Below are 21,949 nucleotides of genomic sequence, written 5' to 3' on the forward strand. Positions count from 1 at the left end.
TCTGTGACCTGTGTGTGTATACGCGCCCTCTGTTCCGACTCACGAGACATAACCTTATCGCGAGGCTCGTTTTGTGACGGAGGCGTGTACCGAGGGCGACGCGGTTGCTTTCTATCGATTAAAGACCACTTCGTATTGTTCGACGATTTTGAGGGCCGTGGAGCTCTGTACTTTTTCCACGAGGGCCATCGGCGACAGTGTTCGGGAAGGATCGTGGGCCGATGCACGATTATTTACGTGTCGAGACGGAATCCGCGCGTGATCCTTCGTATTGTACAGTAAACAATTCACCGTAACGGTCGTAAGGAAGTTTTAAGCGGTGACCGTGCGAAAGGATAGTTTCTACGGAGACGTAGGGGAAAGGTGTCTAAAACGATTATAGTTAACGTTATTAGTGGTGCTATATCGCAATGTCGTTCTACAATAGTTCTCCCCGCACGTCACTAGTCGTTGCTCGAAGTGTCATGTGAATATCAATGCTCTGTGTGTCCACAAGAAAAATTTGAAGCTACTGCAATTTATCTAAGATAAGGTCTTTTTCAATGTTGTGTAACTTTTGTCATAAACGGTTTAATGTGACAGCTGCTTCTTGCAGGGATTTAACCACAATTTAATAATAAGTTAATTAATGTTTCGTTACCGCGTGTATTAAGTTGATGTTATATTCAACCACTGAATGTGAGTTAGATGTTTGGGGTCATTTGTATATTTTATATAAATTACGCCTTAAAGGGATTGTTTTAGACACCTTTCCCCTAGCTCTTGTCATGACGGATAGTTTACTGTGAAAACATGCGTTATTTGTGATGATGGGAATAATAAGAGTAATTTTAATTTCTGTACTTGTTATTATAGCATATCTACAGTCTCGTAAGTACGCCGTTATAATGGAACCGTTAGACATAGTTTCAACGAATTTCTTTGTTTTCGATGTTTTTATCGTAGAAGTGTTTTCAATTTAGGGGTGAGTTGCCTTTATAGTATGTCAGAAAATTATTTGTAACAAATTCATTTGTTCTTGACCGAAGGTTGAACATCTAGTAATAAGCGTGTTAAACATCAAGCTACAATGGGTAATATTCATTTGTGTATAAATTAGTGTCAAACAGGAAATATATACATATAATGTAAAAAGTGGTACGATATAGACAACTCTCCTTTGCTTCTTCTCGTCTTTACGTTATCTGTCAGAATCAACGAATGAGTTCTCCAAATGGAACTATAGTTACACAAAACTGATAATTGTAGTCCGATACAGTAAATCCTCGTTGAGTGTTCGAAGGTTCCTCGCTACTGACAAAGAGAGGTACCCAGGTGTAATACTGACATTTTAATGAGGTTTAGCACAGTGATAGAGGTTGGAATTCTGAAACCAATGATATTTGTTTCAACAGCATACGGCCATTAGTTAATAAAATATTCAATGTTCAGTGCCGAGGAGTCTTAGAACACTCATCGGGGATTTACTGTATAAAGTAAAAATTGCATTTGTACACAAACATAAATCTTAAACTTTTTTTTGACTACCATTGTAGGTTTTCCTGTCACGATGCCTGGAAACAATATGTAGAGGAATTAAATTACACGATTGTCTCGTTCGTCTCTTCGTAAGTATTCCGATTTTGATACGTCCGACAGTATATCTCGATCCAATGAAGAATTTACCGGGTCTGAAATCAGAAATGCGCGACGCACAAAAAAATTTAACGGTTGCCCGCGTGCCGCCATAATTAACCGTAAACAAGTGGCCTCTATAAATTACATCGTCGTGGACTGGTTAAGCTTATTACGAGGGTCGACCATAGACTACTGAAAAGCTGTCAAGATTATTATAGGGTCCCATGAAAAATCGACCGCCACTTAGATGTGTCAATTCGTAACGGGGCGCCCGAGTAAGTATAGTCCCTTTGCCATCCTTCTCTATGTTTCGTCCATGAACGGTGACTGCACCCTTTCAACACAGGCCTCTGTATCGTGCTCCTGTCATTCTTCTAATTAAAAAGCAATCTTGGAATAAGCACAACATTGAAAGGTCTTATTGGAAATCATTGATTGTCGTAACACTGTCTTTGTATAATTGAAAAGGTGAGCCTTGAGATTAATTTCTAATAGAATAGTTAGCCTTTTGACCTGAAATTTCGAACACTTGTTCTATACATAATTCATAGCTCGTCCCAAACTGTTAAATATGTTTCCAATATTTTTTGTTACAAGTAAATGTACGTTAAGAAATCGAATTTATGATTTCACGCGTCGCCATTTTATATGTTTTGTTACGAGTGATTTTGGCACGTTACATAAAGACACGTCTTTAAATAATTATAAACTTTTCATTTTAGACCTGCAGGGGATGTTACCATTACGACCATGGAAAAACTCAAGGATCATGATTAGGGGGGGGGGGGGTCTTTTATATATGTATAAAGTTAGATTCACATTAGCAGTCACGATACGGTTCGATCACGTTAAATCAGGCAGCGGTTCTTATCGTTCACACGTGATCCAATGAGAGAAATATAGTCTAAACTCAGACTGATCTAACCGTGCCTTCGACCGCTAGTGTGAATCTGGCATAAAAGTTGACAAATCTTCGTTAAGTATAACACAACGATAAAGTTACAGGTCATATGTTTTTTAATTTCTTAGAAGATAAACTAGAAGAACACACCTATTGTTGACTCCAAAAAAAAACGGATACCACGTTGTTGGTATTAATATTTAACTTTTACACTAAAAGTACAGTTGCAATTACTACGGCTTCCTTTCGTTTCTGGGAAAGTATCGATAACAATCTAATCCGGGAGACTGCGTACGTCAAGAAAATCATAGAGCAAGGGGTTAAGGCAACTTTCTGACCTCAAGACACCGACGAAAAATTCGAGACGATCGAATGTTTCTTTCGAAGATCGTTACCAAGTATCGATTCGAAGGTATTTGCAGAATTACTCGATCGGAACAAACCACTTCATCGCGAATGCAAGCCCCGCGGTTCCTGATGCGCCACCTCGCCGATATTCCCGATAAGAATTGTTATTATTTAACACGCTTTTCAGAGATTACTGTCGGATCTCGTTCGTTCGCGAGCTGCGCTACCGCGTTCATGCGCCGCGAATCGTTGCGAATTACCAATCGTCGATCGCCCCGATGTTATCGGTATCGAAATAATCTTCGAGTGCATCCCGTTATTATTGTGTCATAAATCTCTGTCCCTCCCCCTCCCCTCTTCCCCCACTCTGTGAACGAAGGTACACGGAATTTCGTAATCACGAGAATCCTCGAGGCTCGGATTCTTTGCACGTTTTATTCGCCTCCCGACCGGCAGTAAATCGTGCTACGCCAACTGTTAAGGGGGCAATAAAACGCGGTAATACGCAATAACTGTACGGGAATTAATTAACGCGAAATTCATGCCTATTCGCAAATCAAGTTCTACTTAACCGCTAAATATTTCGTCTATAACACGCTCGAATGGGTCGAACGAGCGGCGCACACGGCCGGACTTTACGAGGAACGGAAAATTTATTCGATGCTCGGGCGTACTTGGAAAAAGAAAAATATAATGAACGAAAAAAAAAAATATATATATATATATATAGGTACACCGTTCGAGAGAAATAAATTCGCTCGGCGTCGGTACGGACGTTTTTCTAGCGATTGAAGTGATATTGAATCGATACCACGATTTCCAATTAAGAATAATCGTTCTGAACATATCACCGTTGAAAGTATTAAACCCAATCAATACCTATTAACAAGATACTAATATTCAAAACAAGCTTGTATAGTATCGTTACCATTCGAACATACCTGCAAACATTACGTAGACGTATTTTATTTCCGCTCCTTAAATCAATATAACCAGTGGAAACACTGTAAATATATTTCTTTATAGAGATACAGAAATGGTCAAATATAGGCAACTCTCCCCTATCTTAGATGATTCGTCTATTAATGGATCGTGAATTCGATTGTTATTGATTAAGCCGTTTGCGATTTCTATAAGAAATAATCATAAGGCCTGGTTATATCAATATATTTAATATCGGCCTAATTGCAACGTGTCCTCTTCTTGTCCAAAAACAGAACTCTCGAACGTCATTCCCGATGCGTCAGTCGGTCGACAAAAGGCCCACGTGGTCGGTTTCTGCTAGAAGAGAAATATACGATCAGTTTTTCTTCTTGCCGGACGCGGTGATTGTACTTGCGACAAAAAAAAAATATATGTCACAGGTATGACAGGCTATTCGTTCCTAAGCAATGCCGTGGCCATTGTTCCCCGGCTGGCTGGTCCGGCCCGACAAGACGATAAATGGGAAAATGAACCGTGGCCTGCGAGTTACGATCTTCCGTGCACGGTAATTATTATTGGTTTTCCAACGGTTCCGTTCAGCTTGTTTAGCCTTCGAGATCAAACGAGGAAGTCGCGAACCTTTTATTTCGAACGAGCCAATTGAAAGCTTGATTCTTGACTCATAATCCCGTACTCATTCTAGTCTTTATATTCTACGCCATAATGTTCGTAATTCGTAAGATAATTCGTTGTATGTTAGTTCAAATTTAAAAAAGAACAATGTAATTGTATGTTAATTGTGTACGAAGAGTGAAGCATAGAATGGGTATTCTCATCGTGTCTGACCAGATACTGGGCGATTCTACTGTTCATGTTTTACCGATGGAATTGGAAAGTTTAGACCTAGCGGGAACTCAAGTCTTAATAGAAAATCAATGGCTTCATCTTTGCACGGGATTATTCTTCATAAGAAACGGGTGTCATCTTTTGGCCGATGTGAATTTAAATAATTATCAAAGTGTAATGCTGATTCGACATCAGTGGCCCAACGACTATCTGAAAAAGTATTCTGCTTACTATCGTAGACCATCTTCCTGTTTACAGAACTTTCTATGAAGATAAGACAATCATAGAAATATAGTGTGTTCTTTAACCGGTGGTACAATCAAGACGATCATTCGACATACAGAAATAAATAAAATCTGTGCGATTCTTTAATCTTAAGAAATACAGACGGTATCGTAATCACGATCAATAACTTCTTTCAAGTGAAAATACTGAATAGTACCTCAGCACAATCCTACTACTGTTATAACGCACACGAGTTAAATACATTTTTCAAGTTGATTTTTTTTAAACAAAAGCTTTGCATTAAAAAATTATATTTTATATTTTGGATTTATTTTTTGAACAGTTATTATTTTGATATAAATATAAAACTGTTATGCCGTAATAAATTATAAATAAAAATGTTTATTATTCTGATATAATCAAAATAGAGTAAACGAATTAAATATAATAAAGTAGGGGTAGTTCCAATCTTTTCCATTTTCTATAGTATTTTCAAACTATAAACATTACTTCATACTTTAATGAACAATTTCTCTGTAAAGATAGAACAAATAAATGCGTTCTTTAACTCATTCGGTAGCAACCACGAGTATACTCGTGTTCCAATGGAAAGCGTTTCACTCTGGCAGTGAACGCATTAATAACTTTCTTGTGTATAAGTAGAAAAGGTTGTTTACCAGTCAGACGTTTACGGATACGACACGAAACCATTAAAAAACAGGAGTAAAAACGTAATAGATTTTTTATTCGCAGAGCCGATAACCCTGTAATACTGAAATAAATTATTTAATATATACAATATAACAAAGCATACATAATTTTCGAATGCATTGTACTATGATTTTTTATAATGGCAGCAGCAGTACTTTCATTTTCCTTGACAGTTAGGTAGGTTTAGTCAATTGTCTAAAATTTGCACCTATAATTTATATTAATAGTCATTTAGGGTAATATCCTACCCACTTTCTATACGTGACATTCATTGCTTCATCAACTATGTGATCTATAGGCTGTATTATAAGAGGTATAGAGACTAAACCAATTACAGTGGACATCCACCGATTCCGTATGACTGGATTGCAACTTTTTCTTTGCAAGCATTGAGTGGCAGCACAAATTCTATTAATCATGAAACCAGGAATGAGCACAGATGCGAATGTCTGCCATAATAAGGTATCCGCCATGGAATATAAAGCATTTTTGGTTGCTTCTTTTGATGTATTTCCCTGAAACGCAACAATGTCAAAATCATGTTGTTCATTAATGTTTTTAGGTAGTCTTTTCCTGAATTTAAGTTACCTCGTACTCCTTCCATCCTTTATGGACTGTATCTGCTATAACATATCCACTGGATATAACATAACTTAACCATACAATTGAAGGTGATACTATTGGTCTAAAAGCTTCACCAACTTCATTAGCATATCCTGAAAAAGCAATTGAAATTTTTGTCAAATGTGTTAACTATAACATTATTGTGAAACTAGTGAAATGACTAATAATAAAACATATTATATACTTTACATGTATTATTGATCTAAGGATAATGACTATAGTAGAAGTGAAACCATCAATGAAAATGTAAAAATCCAGGATAACCTGTTCTGTATTACCCAAATATCTCACAGGTGTATCACGAAATACGTCCTCCTCTGGCTTCTTGTCGGTCATAATAGAATTATCAGTGTTTATATTGTCGTTATACTGAATGACATAACCGAAAGTATTGTGTTAGAAATGTTCGATGTTGACGCACCCTTTATTGCAGATTGGCGTAGAATCGATTCATTTCAAGTATAAACTGCATTAATTTTAATGATACATTTCAAATTTTATAAGTTATTTAAACAAAGTAACCATTTTAGCCTAAATTTCAAAATGAAGTATAAAAAGAACATCGTTCTGTCAATAAAATCTGAATCAGTCATAGTTTTTAATATAGGGAATTTTAGAGTTTCGGACAGCCTGTAATGCTTGTACACCTGCGTCGAACAAATTTTAAATTGTGCAAATATAAATTTTCATACGTAGCCTAGATTTCTTAAAATACATTAAGTCGTTAGTATACAAATTAAAATGTAATTACTTATAGAATTGATTTGAGCAATTCACCAACGACAATTATCCAAATTTTTATTAAAAGTAATATAGAATACATACAATATTGTCAGTTTATAGAAAGATTTAAATTAGCAGGGAAAAAATAACAAGTACTATAAAAAATTCACTAATAATTAAAAACATATGTTATCTAAAATGCATTATAATCATATTTTAAAGTCGCTGTAAACAAGTGTAAATGGATTCACAAGAAACTAAGTAAAATTCATACAAAAAAAGCAGATTTAAACACATGAAAAAAAATTGCCGGAAGGAACGGGTTGCAGTGGTTAGAGTATGAACGAGCATTAGAATAATAGCATATATAGTAGTTGATAGTAGTTTTGCATCGACTTATACAAGTATGGCGTCCAACCCTATTATCTCATGTGTGTACAACATAACCTTACAATGTTCCGCTAAAGAAAGAATTCTTATTCCAAGCATTGAAAGGGTAGCCTTTTCCGAAAATATGACAGGACCGTGACATTCGTAAGTGGTAGTAGTTCGTACGTTGTCATTAAAAATGTTAGATTTCGATTTCATTAGGGAATACTTTAGTCTACAAATCAATGAAGCAATTTGTTGGTGGTGGTATTACATAAAAGAAATTTCATGGCAATTATTGATTGCTATTGTCGCCTATCTTTGCCTTTGCATTTGTCTATATTCAATCTTGAAAAAAGTCAGCCACAATGCGTGGCAGCTTCCAGGTCCACCTGCCAGAGTATTGTTAGTGACGGCTCATCCTGATGATGAGGTCATGTTCTTTGGTCCACTGGTATATTGGGTCACAAGATCAAAGGCTAGTGAGATTTATCTCCTTTGTCTTACCACCGGTATGCAGCTTGTTTGTTAGTCATAATAGAAGCAAACATCATGTCTATCAATGAATATTATTATTTACAATCTCTTGAGAAGTACAATATTAATTATTAATAAGTATATACTGTAGTTAATATTCCTTATCTAATAAGTATATACAACTAATAAAACTGTAGTTAAAACAAAATTCATTGATAAGCATATAATAAATGTCAGACATATAAAAGTATGTGATTCTTTTTATGTATCACTGAACATTCTTTCAGGTGGACATAAAAAGAGGAAAGAAGAGTTATGGAACTGCACAAAAATATTAGGGATACCAGAAGCTAATGTAACTATAATAATGTAAGGAATTATTTCATTCAGTTAATTTGCAACATAATTTGTTATTATTTATTTGAATGCAGCCACATTCTATCCTTTTAATCTTCTATCATAGTTCAATAAATGCATGTATAGGAGTACAGAGTTACCTGATGATCAAAATGTACAATGGCCAACAGAAGTAGTGGCGGAATGTATTTTACAACATATAGAGACTTATAAAATCAATGCAGTCGTAACATTTGACAAGCATGGCATAAGTCGACACAAGAATCACATCTCCTTGTACTTTGCCATAGCTGCATTATGCATTGAAAAGAAAGTACCATCTTGTTAGTATCATTCATTAGCACATTAAGTTAATAATAAGTAAATACTAAGGAATCTAATTTCTTTTCAGATTGTAAGCTATATGTATTAGAGTCAGTGAATATAATTAGAAAATATGTACAGCTCCTAGATTTACCAATTAGCTTATTAACTGCTTCATACTGGTATTTAGTAACATATGACCAAAGAAAAACCATAAGAGTAAGTGTGCAGTATTTGTGTCATTTTCTCTAAAAAAAGACAGAACCTAATTTTGTTAACAACACCTTCCCATATTTCTATAAATTTCAACACAAGCAAAATTATACACTTTTAAATTATTTCTTGCCTTTATAGAATGCCATGACTGCACACAAGTCCCAGTATGTCTGGTTTCGAAAGTTGTACATGATATTTTCGCGGTACACTTTCGTTAATACCTTCCAAGAAGTAAGTGCTCTCGACCTGGAGTTGGATCTCCAATTTTATGACGAGTAACTTACGCCGATTCATACAACTTGTATAAATTGTAATTAATTGTACATAATAAGCAGGATTTATCTACTAATACGCAATAAAGAATTTTAGGGCTCCAAGAATACTTTTACACTATTTTCAAAAATTGTATTTGCGAAATAGAAAGTACATTTTATTCAACCTTACAGAAATATACAAATATTTAGAAACGAAATTTGTAGTGCATACTTTTTGAAACATTAACAATAAATCGATTTTTTATTACATGTAACCACGCAATTAACTTCTCTTACAGAACGTTTTATTGCGAGTGTGAGTAAATAAAACGCGACCCGTTTGATATGTACTTATCAGGTGTGCGTAATATAGCGTTTTTCGCATCTATTTACCTTCAACAAAATTTTTCTGTTACAGAAATTTATTGCGCGTTCGAAAAAATGACCGTTTATTAGTAAATTATTTGAGCAATTACCACTTTATTTTCAGTCAAATTTTCTACGTTAAGTATAACCACTTTAGAATCAAATAGTGATTTTTTATTTGCGACTCAGATTGCATAGATTTGTCACAGTCGGGTTTTGTGCACTCAAAATATAATTTAATTTAATGTTCCGTTGCTCCATTTCATGTTTCATAATAACATTTGATTTCTTAATTAATTGTGGCAGTAGATCTGTAACGTAATACTTAATAAATGTAGTTAATAAAAAGGTGTTCTTTCAATTACTGCTGTGATAAATAGCAACTTAAAGAAATAAGAATATAACCAAAGAAATTAATAATTTTCTTAGTTTTTCCAGCATAATTAGAATGTCGAGCAACTATGTACAATGAAAATAGTTTTTATGAAAAAGCTACTCTTTTTTTCGTAAAAAAAATCTCAATATGAATAATAACTATACTTAATATACAGTCTGCATTGCTAAACAGTCTTATATAATATATAGACATCATTAATCGAATAATTACTATACCAAATAACGTTTCAGTGCCCAGCAGACATTTTTGTTTATCAATAAAAATATATATATATAGTATATATATTTTGTGCGCTATATTGTATGTGTTCCACACACTCTTTGTACGTTTTTATTTGAAATGAATGTCTTATTCACATTCAAACGCAGACGAATCATGGAATGTTGTCATATGTCTTAAATTATGTACGATATGTCATAAAATGTGGGCATAACTTCAAGAATTAATTAAGTATAGATAGAAATATAGAAAATAATAAAAAATAATTCTCTTTTTGTGCCCACAGTTATGCCCATATTTTTTATAACATCCTGCAAATCTCAACAGTCGAATTGTTCAATTCTAGAATACATGATATATCTTATTCGCTCTAAACGTTACCTAATTGATCCATAAATTTAAGACGAAGTAAATGCTTACAAGACAGTCGCAGAAAATGGACGGTATAAAGTGTTCCCGCAAGATCTTCAGTCAGTAAACTACTGCAGTAATACTCTATTAGTAGAATACTGAATTTAGGTACACAGAAGAGAGTAACACCGAAAGATTTTCGAACCTTTTAGAGGAGAGATCTTCAGTCTCCTGCACACAGGAGCGTTACACTTACGAAGGATTCATAGCAAAGATCTCGCGGGCCGTGTCCTAGAATCTATCCTTGGTACGATGATGAGAGCTCAAAGTGCCCATACCAGATTGCGGAGAATCTAATTCAGCCATATCCTGCAGGGTCTGAAGTTCTAGTAACTCTTGGAATTTTTTGTGGCCCCGTATATGCGCGTAGTTAGCAGATAGACACATCAAATAGTGTATAAGACTCAACACAACTAACATTGCAGCTACTGTTGCCAAGATAAACATCACCTCTGCTTTCTCTACAAAATCTTTACAAAATAGCTTCACCTCTTGTGGTCCACACACCTTCATATCTTCTACTCTAGTATTATTTGGGAATATGAAACCTGTATAAAAAAAATTATTTGCAATGTTATAATTTTGGTAAAATCATGTAAATTCCATAAAAAAAAGGTTTTAAAACTCACTGAATTGAGTAAAATCAATACATTGATCGAGCGACTGGACTCTGGGATTACTGCACAATCCCCAGAATATAGTGAAAATCCAAGTAATTATAACCAGGAATGCAAATATCAAGAGCCAGCCTAATTGTAGAATATACGTGATTGTCATGAACTAAAAGATGAAAGATATATATATTTCATTGATTTGTTTATCCTGTCATTGTACTTTGAAATAATATAGACACATACAACAGCACAAGAAATACGACCGCCAACTCTGGATCTCCATGCACGATATACTCTGTGTCTTGTAGCTCCAGTTGCAAGGCAACCAACACATAGTATCATAAAACCCAGGGCTGCCATGCTAGCACCAATTGTTGCAAAGATTAATTGCACAGCTTCTAGCCAGCCAAGTCGTAAATGAAACACCTGGTAATAAAATGTTTAGTTAACTATATGTTATGTAAAATATTTATGCAAATGTAACAATTTATAATACCTGATCCATCATCAAAGAACCTAATGTAACACCTCTGTACATTGTTCCACAGAATATGCCTACTCCCAAACAACACATGATGGTTGCAATGAGAGTGGCATATGGCACCCTGGCCATACAGTCATTACACATATTCCCTGTAACAAGAATATATTTTACATAATAACTCACTATGATTTTATTAGAAGTATGTAAACTTTACCATAATTTTTCAATAGTCACATCGCATTGAGTTACAATTACTAGTAATTTCCTCATTTAAACTAACTTACTGCAAGACTTGTACTCAAATTCAAGTCCATGAAGACTTTTCTCAGAAAATCTGTCTATGCTAATATTACTGTCAAATCTCCTGCGCAACGGTAAACTGTCGCTTCCTTCTTGAAAATTCGTCATCTTAATATCGATCAAACTTTAATATCAACTAGTATTGACAACCTGTTCGATTCAGGTGTAAAGAGATGACTGAGACGATGAATGAGTAATCTTCTCGTATATATTACCGATAAGATTATGAAACGAATCGTACGCGAACGTTTACACTACCGACCTGTTGCTAGGAAACGGATTACACAGTATTCCAAGAAAAGGACTTGTCCTTTTTTATGACACACTCTTAAGAAGAGTAAAAATATCTTCTACAAACCGTTCACTTACCCATGTTTCGAGCCTGTTATTATTCGAGGTTAGGTGTTTTGCGAATGGGCACTGCCCGTTGTCGATTCCGAGATTATAACACTAGAATTCTCTCAATTACTGCGGCAATTGAATGTCGTTCTATTGTATTAGTGAATGACATCCCACGCTCCTGGTAATTACGCTTCGACACGTCAGACCACTTGTTTATAAAGCCCTCGTGAGTCCAACCAGACTGATGCTGCGAACTAAGCCCTTAAGCCCTTTTAAAGTATTTTTATATGATTTACAAAGACAATTTACAAAAATACATTCAAAACTCGAATCAAATGAAACATCAGTTACAATATTCTAAGTTAAATAACATTTACCCTTAGAATGTCGTTTATATGTTTTCTGCGACCCTTTAAAATAAATCAATATGGCGACAAGGTAAAAGTGAATGGGATCGTTGTCCTCCGAGATTGTAGGACATAAGTATACATAGACTAGCAAATCAAATGCTTCGTTTCCATCATTAAAATCAACTAATATCATAGAGTAGAATGCTAATTACTCTCAGTGACCCCGATTCGACTACATAGCTTTGTTTCTTTGTGGAAGATTCATCCGTAATGCAATGTGTTATGATGAAGTATGCTACATGTTTGTTTACTTCCATTAATGGAATCTTCAAGCCAAAATACGTACAAATGAATAAAGTAAAATAAAAGTAATAATAATACATTTACGAATGCAGGTGTAAATATTGTATTGTATTAATGTAGAAAGGGCACAGTTTATTAGTAATATTTGCATGCAATGAGTATTAATACTTTCTTGATGTTCATAAAACATTGCGTTAGGAGTAGCAATAGAGATCCTCAAATCTTTATTGTATATCTTAATAAATAAAAACATGCGTATAGATACATAAAAATATGAAAAATCGTATTTTTCAGATTATATTTAAAAAATTACTTTACTCTATAATTGCCTAGGTAGGTACAATACATTCTATAAACCTCTAAAAATAGTTCCTTTCTGATTGTAGTTAGACTACTTTAAACCTACTGTACAAAATACTTGATTCTCTAAATGTATGCTTAGGACTATCGGATATTCTTGTGTTTCGGTTGAACGAGACATTTAATAACTGTTGGCAAATGGCGCAATTTATCTCTGACGACGTGTGGTACTTCCGAGTTTTGATAATGTTGATTGTATCGTGTGACAGTACCGCTGTTACTCTCGTACATTATGCCACCACCGTAGCTTTGAGGACTTACCTAATAACAATAAATTCGATTAAATATATAACCATACATTTTGTCAAGGTTTTAGCTATTTCAAGCTTCACTCACAGTTAAAGCAGAACCATCCTTATAATTGACACGGATATCTCCTGAAGATAATTGTGTCGCGGTACCTACACCCGGAACTACTACCTTGTTCGTATTAGTAGTACTTGAATTCCGCATGGAATTCATTTTACGTGAGTGAGATGCTACCGTGGAAATAACCGAACAACTAGCATCAAAGGATGGCATCTGAAACATACAGTGTACACGTAGATTACAGTAGACGCAATATTTTGGATCTACGATCTTATATGATGAATCAAATGGTACCACTTTAAAGCATACATCCAATTTAATGAATTCTAAAATAGCCGAGCTAGTATTAGAATAGTAGAGTTTTATGTGAAAGTCCTGTCTAACGGATAAAAGAAGGTACCATTTGATTTGTAGAAACGAGTATTTTTTCATACGACGTCATTCAAACTGTTCGTACCACAGGTGTATTATTTGTTGTGTGGGAAACATTTTCTTTTCCTTGCAAGCAAGGAGCATCATTCAAGGCCGCGCTGGGCCTACGTCAAATGTTCGTAATAGTCATCGAAGTGTGGTGGAAATTCACCCTCTCCAAATGTGGGTCCATCGCTTCTTTCTGTTATTCTCACTATGCCGTCCACACGTATTACCTGTAGCAAATGATATAAGAGTTACGATTTATCTGTCGTTTATACGAAATTCGAGATTGATTCTTTTACCTTAACTCCATTATAAAAATGAACTTCACAATCCGGATGTGGTCCGTTTTCCATAAAAAGACACTTCGATCGTTGCGTATACAGTGTAAGCTTTGGTGTTTTAGCCCTTACAAGCTTTATAAAGCGAGAAGCGTAAACATATTTCCTATGATGACGCAGTGGCAAGTTTTCATACGAGTAAATACTATCTGCGCCACGAACTGGCAATGGGGGTGGTTGGGAACCAATTTCCATGGAGACATTTGGTTTATAAAGAATGACTCTCAAACCGTCGCTTGATATTCTACATACTTCGCTCACTTTTTCCTGTAGTGTTCAAAACAATTGTACTTTAGTGGGCTCAAAAGTTATTTAATTCTTTCTTGTACTTACCGTTCCATTCCTGCGTTTGATGAATTCAATACACACTTCTCCATGGTCTAATATGGTGAGAATGGCATTCTTTGTTCTGTGTCTAGTAGGTTGCAGTCTATCTGAACATAAAGGTGGGACTTGTAATTTTCCTCCATCTTCAGGCCCTTCAAAGCAATTTTCTACCTTTTCTCTTTTTTTACATTTGTCATTTCTATGTCTGTCAACATCCTCATAAACATCACAGCCACTGTATTGCTCAGTTTGAGAGAAGATTCTGCTTTGTGGAGGTGGTGGTATTCCATCTAATATGGAATTCTGTTTGTGCTGGTAATCAAAGCCACTTGTTTTATGCGAATGTGTTTTTGTGATAGGCTCTGACAGAGCCTCGCTTCTCGCACTGATCATTGGTCCCAGACCATTAGATAACATTGGCATTGTGGACATTCTTTCTTCTGATCTAGAACGCATTCTTGGTCGTCCATACGAGGACAATGTTCGTCCTACACCTGAATCAACCATACCATCTACTGATAATCCTCTACTCAGGCCATTTTTCTCACTGTGTAACTTATTTCTCTCTACATTAGTTATAAACGGATGTTTTGGAATGTCACGCAAACGAACCCTATCTTTTGGATTCTTTTTCAATAATTTGTCTATGAGATCTTTGGCATTATCAGACAAATGAGGTGGCATTACATAGTCAGCCATGACTACACGTGTTAAGGTGCTCTTAACAGCATCTGTGTCAAATGGTGGCTTGCCAACTAAAAGGGTATATAACATGCATCCTAAACTCCAAACATCTGCCTCTAGTCCATGCGATGATCTTGTTGCTATCTATTATAATATTAAATATATTATGTTGAATACATTATTAATTTTAGTAGATCTTTTTAGAAATCAAACAACAAACCTCAGGTGATATGTAGTTGGGAGTACCACACATAGTTAAATGCTTCTCGTCAGGCCTTGTTAATTGAGTGGCCAACCCGAAATCTGCTATTTTCTATAATTACAATTATATATTTGCACATAATTCCCACTTCATTGAATAGAAAAAATTTTACAACGTGCAATTTCTCTTACCACTTGCATGTCTCTAGTTAAAAGCAAATTAGATAAGGACATATCTCTGTGAAGTATTTGATGCGAATGTAGATATAACAAGCCCTGTACTACTTGTCTAATTATACGACCAGCTGAAAGATCAAAGGTAGATACAATATGTCCAAATTTTAGAGACAGTAAGAACTATAAATATCTCTACAATTTACCATGTTCTTCAGGTAATGCACGAGAGCCTTGTATCTTAAGAAAACGTTGAAGCTCTCCATTATGACACAACTCCAATACCAAATACACGTAATTAGCATCTTCAAAGAATGTATACAATTCGAGTACAGCTGGATGCTTTAATCTTGAATGGATCGCAACCTCCTGGCGTACTCTACCCACCATACCAGCAGCTTGCATCAATTTTTTGTCGATCTATAATTGTATAATACTTTTCTATAAGAAAACATCCATACACATGTGCAATAACTATAACTATACATGTGCATATCTGTGTATATATTGTATGCATATTCAACCAAAGCCTCTTTTAGTTTTAAATTTGGAAGAATAATGCAACAAGTGTTTGTAAGGACGCGAGCAACGCGTCATGTAGGAGGATAAGGGGAATACCATTTTTATCGCCACTTCTATACCGCTGCGGAGACATTTTGCTCGATATACGCTGGCGAAACCTCCTTTCCCAAGTAAATTCAGTACTTCGTAATCCTGATGTTGTAAATAATGATTAATTGAATGGTAGAGTCGAATGCTCCGAGCGTACAAATTTAAAATGCTAACCTCTATTTGTTCACCGAAACCTCCCGACAACGGTGGCATCTCTAGCAATTGGATGATAAAATGATAAAATTATTTCAGTCACCGAGGCCACCGACTGGCGTTTCCGAAATCAGTCCGAAAAGAAATATACTTATGAAATATATCAGAAAATTTGTAAATAGAAAGGACTGGAAATGACATGGCGCGCCCACCATATACAAATTTTATACGTCATCCATTTACTACAGATGGCGCGTAGATTTACGAAAAGGTTTCAATTGTTAAACTCTCAAATGAACTGAGACAAAACGGTTGACTGCTAACTTATAAAACTCAACCTTTTTTATCATGATCTAATATCCTCATGTTGATTGAAGAATTTTTTAATTGTTATTAAAATTTTCAATGAAACATGTTTAAGGGTATCATAGCTCTACCTAGTGACATAAATATGGTACTAATTAGCGAGTGTTGGCGAGTACCGCGAGTACTAATGCATGACTACCACAGTCGTATATACAGCCTGTATTCAGTGAACTGAAGATTTTCTGCTGCGTTCGCGTATTTACGGGCTCGCGAGGTTGCGCGGACAGGTGCGTGAAAATTAAGCGCAGTGGAAAATCGAGCACACCAAAAATTATTTCTCAATTAATTTATTATATCTAACAAAGTAATTGTTATAACAATTACCTTTCTTGGGGATATTGTTAAACAATCTGCCAGCTGTTTTATAATACAAATTGTTATGCTTTATAACAATATATTGTTACAAATATATTGTAAACTCTACAACATCATGCTATCCGCGTTCGGCGCAGTGCGCTAATACGGAGGCCAAAGAAATATCACTGTAACACTTCAAAAAGTTTTAAAGTTCCATTTATATCATTGTCTTGTGAAAATATTCATACTTCCAGCAGCATTCATATTCCAATCAAAGAATTTACAGAATAAGGAAAAAGAATCTAAAGTAATTTTGTAATAACGAAATCCCTCGGCGGATGGCTCCTTTATTGAGTCTACCTGAAAATAAAATGAAGATCCCACGGCGGATGATCGACGTCTTCTTACTTGAACTTATAATAATCTTACAATCGACTTAACTTAACTAAATAAACTAAGATAAATGGAAGAGAGATAAATGAAATCAAAGTTCCATTGATCGCTCCGTTTAGCTGTATACCCAGCAATTATTAGAAACAAAGGAGTGGCATACTCTCAGAAGGAGAGTATGTTTCAGAGAGTCGATGCTCTCGGAAGGAGAGCATCAATTCTCTCTGATGCAAAGTGAGTGCACGACAGCACACGGGCCACGGAGTCTCCCCCCTTAACGTAGTTCACAAATTCACCGTTCTCATAACGTAGAGGGCAGCAGAAAATCCCTGACTTTTTACACTATCGGTATTTCAGAACATGAGACACGAAGTCCCATAAAATGATAGATCTATCCTATACCTAGTCGGTGCTAATATTCGGCGCCAACTATTTTTCGGTGAATCCCGCGCTTATACCTCGTCGGTGATTGAGTGTTTTGCCATAGATGACGCTATGGATCGTTTCAACTACTTTTCAGTACTTACAAAAGGAATGAAATATCAATTAGAAACAATTAGAAATTTCAGATCTGACAATTGGTAATGCGCAATATCGCTCCAGAATTTTTTTCCAAAAATATATATCATCGAGTAAGATGGCACAAGGAAGGTCTCTCGTTTCGGTTGTATATTCTCGGCGCGTCGGAGTGGGGCGAACAGCTATTTGATTATCGTTGTCGTGTAATGGTGTAATGCTTCTGCGAGCTCTTTGTATCGCAAGCGCTCGTTTCTCGGTGATTGGACGGTGGATAATGCGATACGGCCGAGGCAACGAATCACGGCTGGTTATCTTTTACGCAGCAGGATGCAAGTAGCGATGTGTACGGAACATTTGAAGAACATCGCGCGAGAGATGTGAAAAGTGTTTTCCTTTTTGACGCACAACCTACTTGGAGTAACTGGCCTGTTTTTTTTTTGATCGCGTCCAGTCGCATCTAGTCGCGTCTCGACTCGATGGACGCGTTGGGCAGTCAGCTGTAGTGCAGATGTACGTGACGGAAGATGTTCCGCTGGTAAACGTTTACGCCACCTTATTTTGACGCGAGACACCAACTGTCATCCATTCGGATCGACCGAAACGGGTTCCCCGACGAGGATCTACGCTAAAACAACGTGATTTATAATGGGGACAGGACTCGTAATGTCTCACGTCGAAGTTGTCGCGATTCTGTAATCGACGCTGGGATTCACGGATCGAACGGTGCTGTTCGGGGAAAGTGAGATCGGAGCCGACGTTCCGCCAAAATGGGAAATTGTTTGAAGCGTTCCGGAAGCAGTCAACAAGACAATACCACTTTGTTGGGTAACAACCCTGATCCTGCGTTGCCCGTCGGCTCATCGCGGGAAGACCTTGGACTTCCAATACCCTACAATGTAATTTCATTTCTACGTTCAATTGCGTCTAATCTGCGAGTTCTGTCGTTCCGTCGTTTTATCCGTGGCAAACTCACGACCGCGGTCGAGTACAGTACACTATCTGTCGTGTCCTCGATTTCTCTTTGTTTTTATGATAGGGAGAACGGCGTTAAGATTTATGCATGTTCATTCCATCAATTCAATATAACTGAAACAGTGCACTCATGAATCCTAATGACAAAAAATAACAAAAGCGTTTGTATGACAGGATGCTTGATTTATGTTGTTATAATTAGATTACAAATGATTATGTAAATATTATTCTTATTCTTATACAGGTCTGAAAACTCTTGAGTTTCAATGAACTAGAATTAGATACAGAAGCATATAATGGTAGAACAAGCAGTTAAAAACAAAAGGACAAAAGAAATAAATTAGTTATGATGTTATAAGGGAATCTTAAAGGCTCATTGAGTGTTCTCAGAAAAGTTGAATGCTAAATAATTAAGAAAATTATTTTGCACAGATAAACTGTCATTATTCACAAAGAGCACATAATGAAAAACATAGAGTGTCTAAAATCCTTCTTCAAATATGTATGTAGCAAACGAGAAGTGCAAATACATTCCATGTTTTCATTTTGTTTTGTATATAATAAAAATGAATGCATAATAGTTAAAAACATGAGATGAAACAATTAAGAAAAGATGTATTTCTGATTATTGCATTTATTTTATTCAAAATTATTGATACACGATAACAGAAACACTATTGCTGTTAATAATACTGGAAATTAAGGATCATGAAAACAGTGTTGCGTGGATCATCCTATGCAGTGAATCTGTAGTTGTGCTCTTGTTCAAATACTTTTATTATTAATACTAAAATGTTAGACATTATTTAGGTCTTTTAAAAATACATGTCTTATGTGACTTTGATTTTATAGGAGTTGGTGAGTTCGTATTACCCACCTACTGGTAGTCATCTTCAATCAGTCACCTTAAATATGGGTTATGGGATCGGTATCGGCATCACTGTAGGACTGAGCAACGAGCTTAGATCATTGAGCGACGAAGAGCTGAGAGTAAGAATCCGTAAACGTTTGGGACTCATTCAACACTTGCCTCTGCGAGAATATGACGGAGCTAAGAAGGAAGAGTGTGTGATATGTATGATGGAGCTGCAGGTTGGAGAAGAAGTGCGTTATTTACCCTGTATGCACACTTATCACGCCCTTTGTATCGACGATTGGTTACAACGTTCTCTCACGTGTCCATCGTGTATGGAACCGTTAGACGCGGCATTGATTAGCTCGTATCATCCGACCACTTAACGCTGCAAAAATGAAAGTTGGTGTAGCTGATCGGTAATCAATTTATGCTATCATGGTAAACAGAACAACTGGGAAGAACCGTTAATATTATTATCGCATATAAATGGCTTCCAAACTAGCAAAGGGGCCTTCTCTCGTTAATGGCCAATTATATTCGCCATTGTATTCAACGTATCCACGCACGTGCTGAGTAATAATAATACTTGTATTATAAAGAGTTGCAAACGTCTTCTCGATACATAGGTCATTCCCTCTTACAGGGTAATGTTCTCCATGTGGATCATTGCAAAAAAGAATACAGTGTATTTACAGTTGAAAAGGTAATCGCCATCGTCTGTTAGTTTCCTGTGACATCTAAAGTAGTTTTTCGTTTCTATACCGTTGAGAAGATGTTCTATTTTACGCTCGATTGCGCGGAACAATTTAAAACAGACTGCAACAGTGTGTCGCTAAGGCTATTTTAAATTGAAGGAAGTAGCGTCTACTTGACTTTTGTCGTTTGGTCAAGTAGCGATAGACGATTACATATAGACAATGTGAATACCGTGAACAATACGATCTACTAAAAAATATCACACTATGTATATTTTTAACTGTAATTGCAATCGTTTCATATTTTCAGATACCAAAAACATATTTTCAGATTATATCTTTCGACATACAAATTTAATCCCGTTATTTTTAAATGTAGTATCTCTTATTTCGACATAGAGATACGGTAAAATGCGTAGACGATCTTTTCCTCGAGAAGTGAACGCAGTGTGATCTAAAGAAAAGCTAAAGAAACCAAAACATTGGCAGGTTTTGTTATTTATATTTCGAATTATACCACGTGTAAACAATGGGTTGCTTAGCATCGTATCTTTATGTTACTATTTACCATATATTGTCTGTACATTCTTTTTATACATGTATACATATTGTTACACTGTATCCATGTCACTGAAACGTTTACGTATAATAACGTTGAATAAGACTTACGCGTAGACGTAGAAAATATGACCCGCATATCGCGTTGTTAGCGCTCCGAATGAAAGCAGCAACAACGTAATTTACGAAATCAACGATCAGTCAAAGAAACGTTACTTTAATGCTTTATCATTGACCCTACAATTATTAGCGATGCTTAATTAAATATGCGTGATGAATTTTATTTTTATAGAAGCGTACATAAGTAACGTGTATTTTGAACTTACGTATCGTTAAATCCGACCGTATTGAATTTCGATGCAATTTCAATTCTAAGTCTCTAAGAGAAAAGTGATGTTTGGACTGAAAGATCAATCTGGAGTTCGATCTAATTCGAAATGAAGTCAAAACTTGCGCTTGGCGGATAATCTAGTTAACTTAAATTTCGGTATGAAGCTAGAAATTATAAGTGAAATTTTTGTGATGATAAAAACTGTCAGTCTGTGACCGCTATCGTTATTTTCTCCGAAACATCGCATTGCCGAACGTTTGAAAATAACTCGATCGGTATCGTATGGTGAATATATTATATACATGCGTGTATATGATATACATTTACTACAGGGGCAAGAATATTTTTATGTTTTATGAAAGCTTCGCGTGTAATGTTGCTGATTTGTTTAAAGAGGAAAATGATGCTGTGACATAGTGATTTATTGATGAAATGCAAATATACGAATAGCGATTTAATACAAATATAAATATTTAGTAAGAATCGAAGAGTTTTCCACGGTACCTTCCTCCTTTCCACCAATTCGACACGTCCGTTTATCCGAGAATTCGTTAACACTTTCCGTGTCAAAACGCAAATATTATTTTCTTTTTACTCAGAAATATGATGCACGAAGTACGATATATGAAAAAGCAACTTTATTTATTGAATTATTATGTTGATAATAAAAATAGTTAGGCAAAAGATTTATCATGGGCTACCGATGACC

The 21,949-nt window shown here is 35.7% G+C and overlaps 5 protein-coding genes across 5 annotated transcripts; 2 read left to right on the forward strand and 3 right to left on the reverse strand.

The window, feature by feature from the left end:
* Positions 1-5,646: 5,646 nt before the first annotated feature.
* Positions 5,647-6,713, reverse strand: LOC107190697 (mitochondrial fission process protein 1). The gene is made up of 3 exons (XM_015579544.1): positions 6,475-6,713; positions 6,161-6,288; positions 5,647-6,087 (listed from the first exon to the last, which is right to left on the reverse strand). Exons 1-3 carry the CDS (start codon positions 6,530-6,532, stop codon positions 5,800-5,802), a joined length of 474 nt encoding a protein of 157 aa, XP_015435030.1. The 5' UTR covers positions 6,533-6,713; the 3' UTR covers positions 5,647-5,799.
* A 714-nt stretch (positions 6,714-7,427) lies between these two features.
* On the forward strand, positions 7,428-9,010 carry LOC107190698 (N-acetylglucosaminyl-phosphatidylinositol de-N-acetylase). Its single transcript, XM_015579546.1, has 5 exons — positions 7,428-7,800; positions 8,053-8,134; positions 8,249-8,445; positions 8,514-8,644; positions 8,780-9,010. The coding sequence occupies exons 1-5, from the start codon at positions 7,488-7,490 to the stop codon at positions 8,918-8,920; spliced, it is 864 nt and encodes a 287-aa protein (XP_015435032.1). The 5' UTR covers positions 7,428-7,487; the 3' UTR covers positions 8,921-9,010.
* A 944-nt stretch (positions 9,011-9,954) lies between these two features.
* On the reverse strand, positions 9,955-12,489 carry LOC107190677 (neuronal membrane glycoprotein M6-a). The gene is made up of 5 exons (XM_015579525.1): positions 12,056-12,489; positions 11,399-11,535; positions 11,146-11,328; positions 10,918-11,068; positions 9,955-10,836 (listed from the first exon to the last, which is right to left on the reverse strand). Exons 1-5 carry the CDS (start codon positions 12,057-12,059, stop codon positions 10,520-10,522), a joined length of 792 nt encoding a protein of 263 aa, XP_015435011.1. The 5' UTR covers positions 12,060-12,489; the 3' UTR covers positions 9,955-10,519.
* A 534-nt stretch (positions 12,490-13,023) lies between these two features.
* LOC107190672 (serine/threonine-protein kinase PLK4) lies at positions 13,024-16,455 on the reverse strand. Its single transcript, XM_015579518.1, is given in 11 exon segments — positions 13,024-13,302; positions 13,378-13,563; positions 13,808-13,895; positions 13,897-13,997; positions 14,067-14,372; positions 14,439-15,260; positions 15,337-15,429; positions 15,510-15,622; positions 15,698-15,911; positions 16,110-16,205; positions 16,278-16,455. Coding segments are annotated over 11 exon segments (2,235 nt in total). The 5' UTR covers positions 16,317-16,455; the 3' UTR covers positions 13,024-13,125.
* Positions 16,456-18,150: 1,695 nt separating this feature from the next.
* On the forward strand, positions 18,151-20,215 carry LOC107190688 (RING finger protein 11-like). Its single transcript, XM_015579536.1, has 2 exons — positions 18,151-18,724; positions 19,653-20,215. Exons 1-2 carry the CDS (start codon positions 18,596-18,598, stop codon positions 20,037-20,039), a joined length of 516 nt encoding a protein of 171 aa, XP_015435022.1. The 5' UTR covers positions 18,151-18,595; the 3' UTR covers positions 20,040-20,215.
* The last annotated feature ends 1,734 nt before the right edge of the window (positions 20,216-21,949 follow it).

Source organism: Dufourea novaeangliae, unplaced genomic scaffold, assembly GCF_001272555.1.
Source record: "Dufourea novaeangliae isolate 0120121106 unplaced genomic scaffold, ASM127255v1 scaffold170, whole genome shotgun sequence".
In the NCBI taxonomy this organism is placed as follows: domain Eukaryota; kingdom Metazoa; phylum Arthropoda; class Insecta; order Hymenoptera; family Halictidae; genus Dufourea; species Dufourea novaeangliae.

Bases quoted from the DNA above. Each gene is read 5' to 3' on its own strand.
- LOC107190697 (XM_015579544.1), bottom strand. From the start codon at position 6,532: ATGACCGACAAGAAGCCAGAGGAGGACGTATTTCGTGATACACCTGTG. The intron at 6,289-6,474 runs GTAATACAGAAC...TTGCTTTTTCAG, and splicing joins TACACCTGTGAGATATTTGG to GATATGCTAATGAAGTTGGT. The intron at 6,088-6,160 runs GTAACTTAAATT...GTTGCGTTTCAG, and splicing joins AAGGATGGAAGGAGTACGAG to GGAAATACATCAAAAGAAGC.
- LOC107190698 (XM_015579546.1), top strand. From the start codon at position 7,488: ATGTTAGATTTCGATTTCATTAGGGAATACTTTAGTCTACAAATCAAT. The intron at 8,135-8,248 runs GTAAGGAATTAT...ATGCATGTATAG, and splicing joins GCTAATGTAACTATAATAAT to GAGTACAGAGTTACCTGATG. The intron at 8,446-8,513 runs GTTAGTATCATT...ATTTCTTTTCAG, and splicing joins TGAAAAGAAAGTACCATCTT to ATTGTAAGCTATATGTATTA.
- LOC107190677 (XM_015579525.1), bottom strand. The intron at 11,329-11,398 runs GTATTATAAATT...TTTTATTACCAG, and splicing joins GTTCTTTGATGATGGATCAG to GTGTTTCATTTACGACTTGG. The intron at 11,069-11,145 runs GTATGTGTCTAT...TTCATCTTTTAG, and splicing joins GTCGTATTTCTTGTGCTGTT to TTCATGACAATCACGTATAT.
- LOC107190688 (XM_015579536.1), top strand. From the start codon at position 18,596: ATGGGAAATTGTTTGAAGCGTTCCGGAAGCAGTCAACAAGACAATACC. The intron at 18,725-19,652 runs GTAATTTCATTT...TTGATTTTATAG, and splicing joins GACTTCCAATACCCTACAAT to GAGTTGGTGAGTTCGTATTA.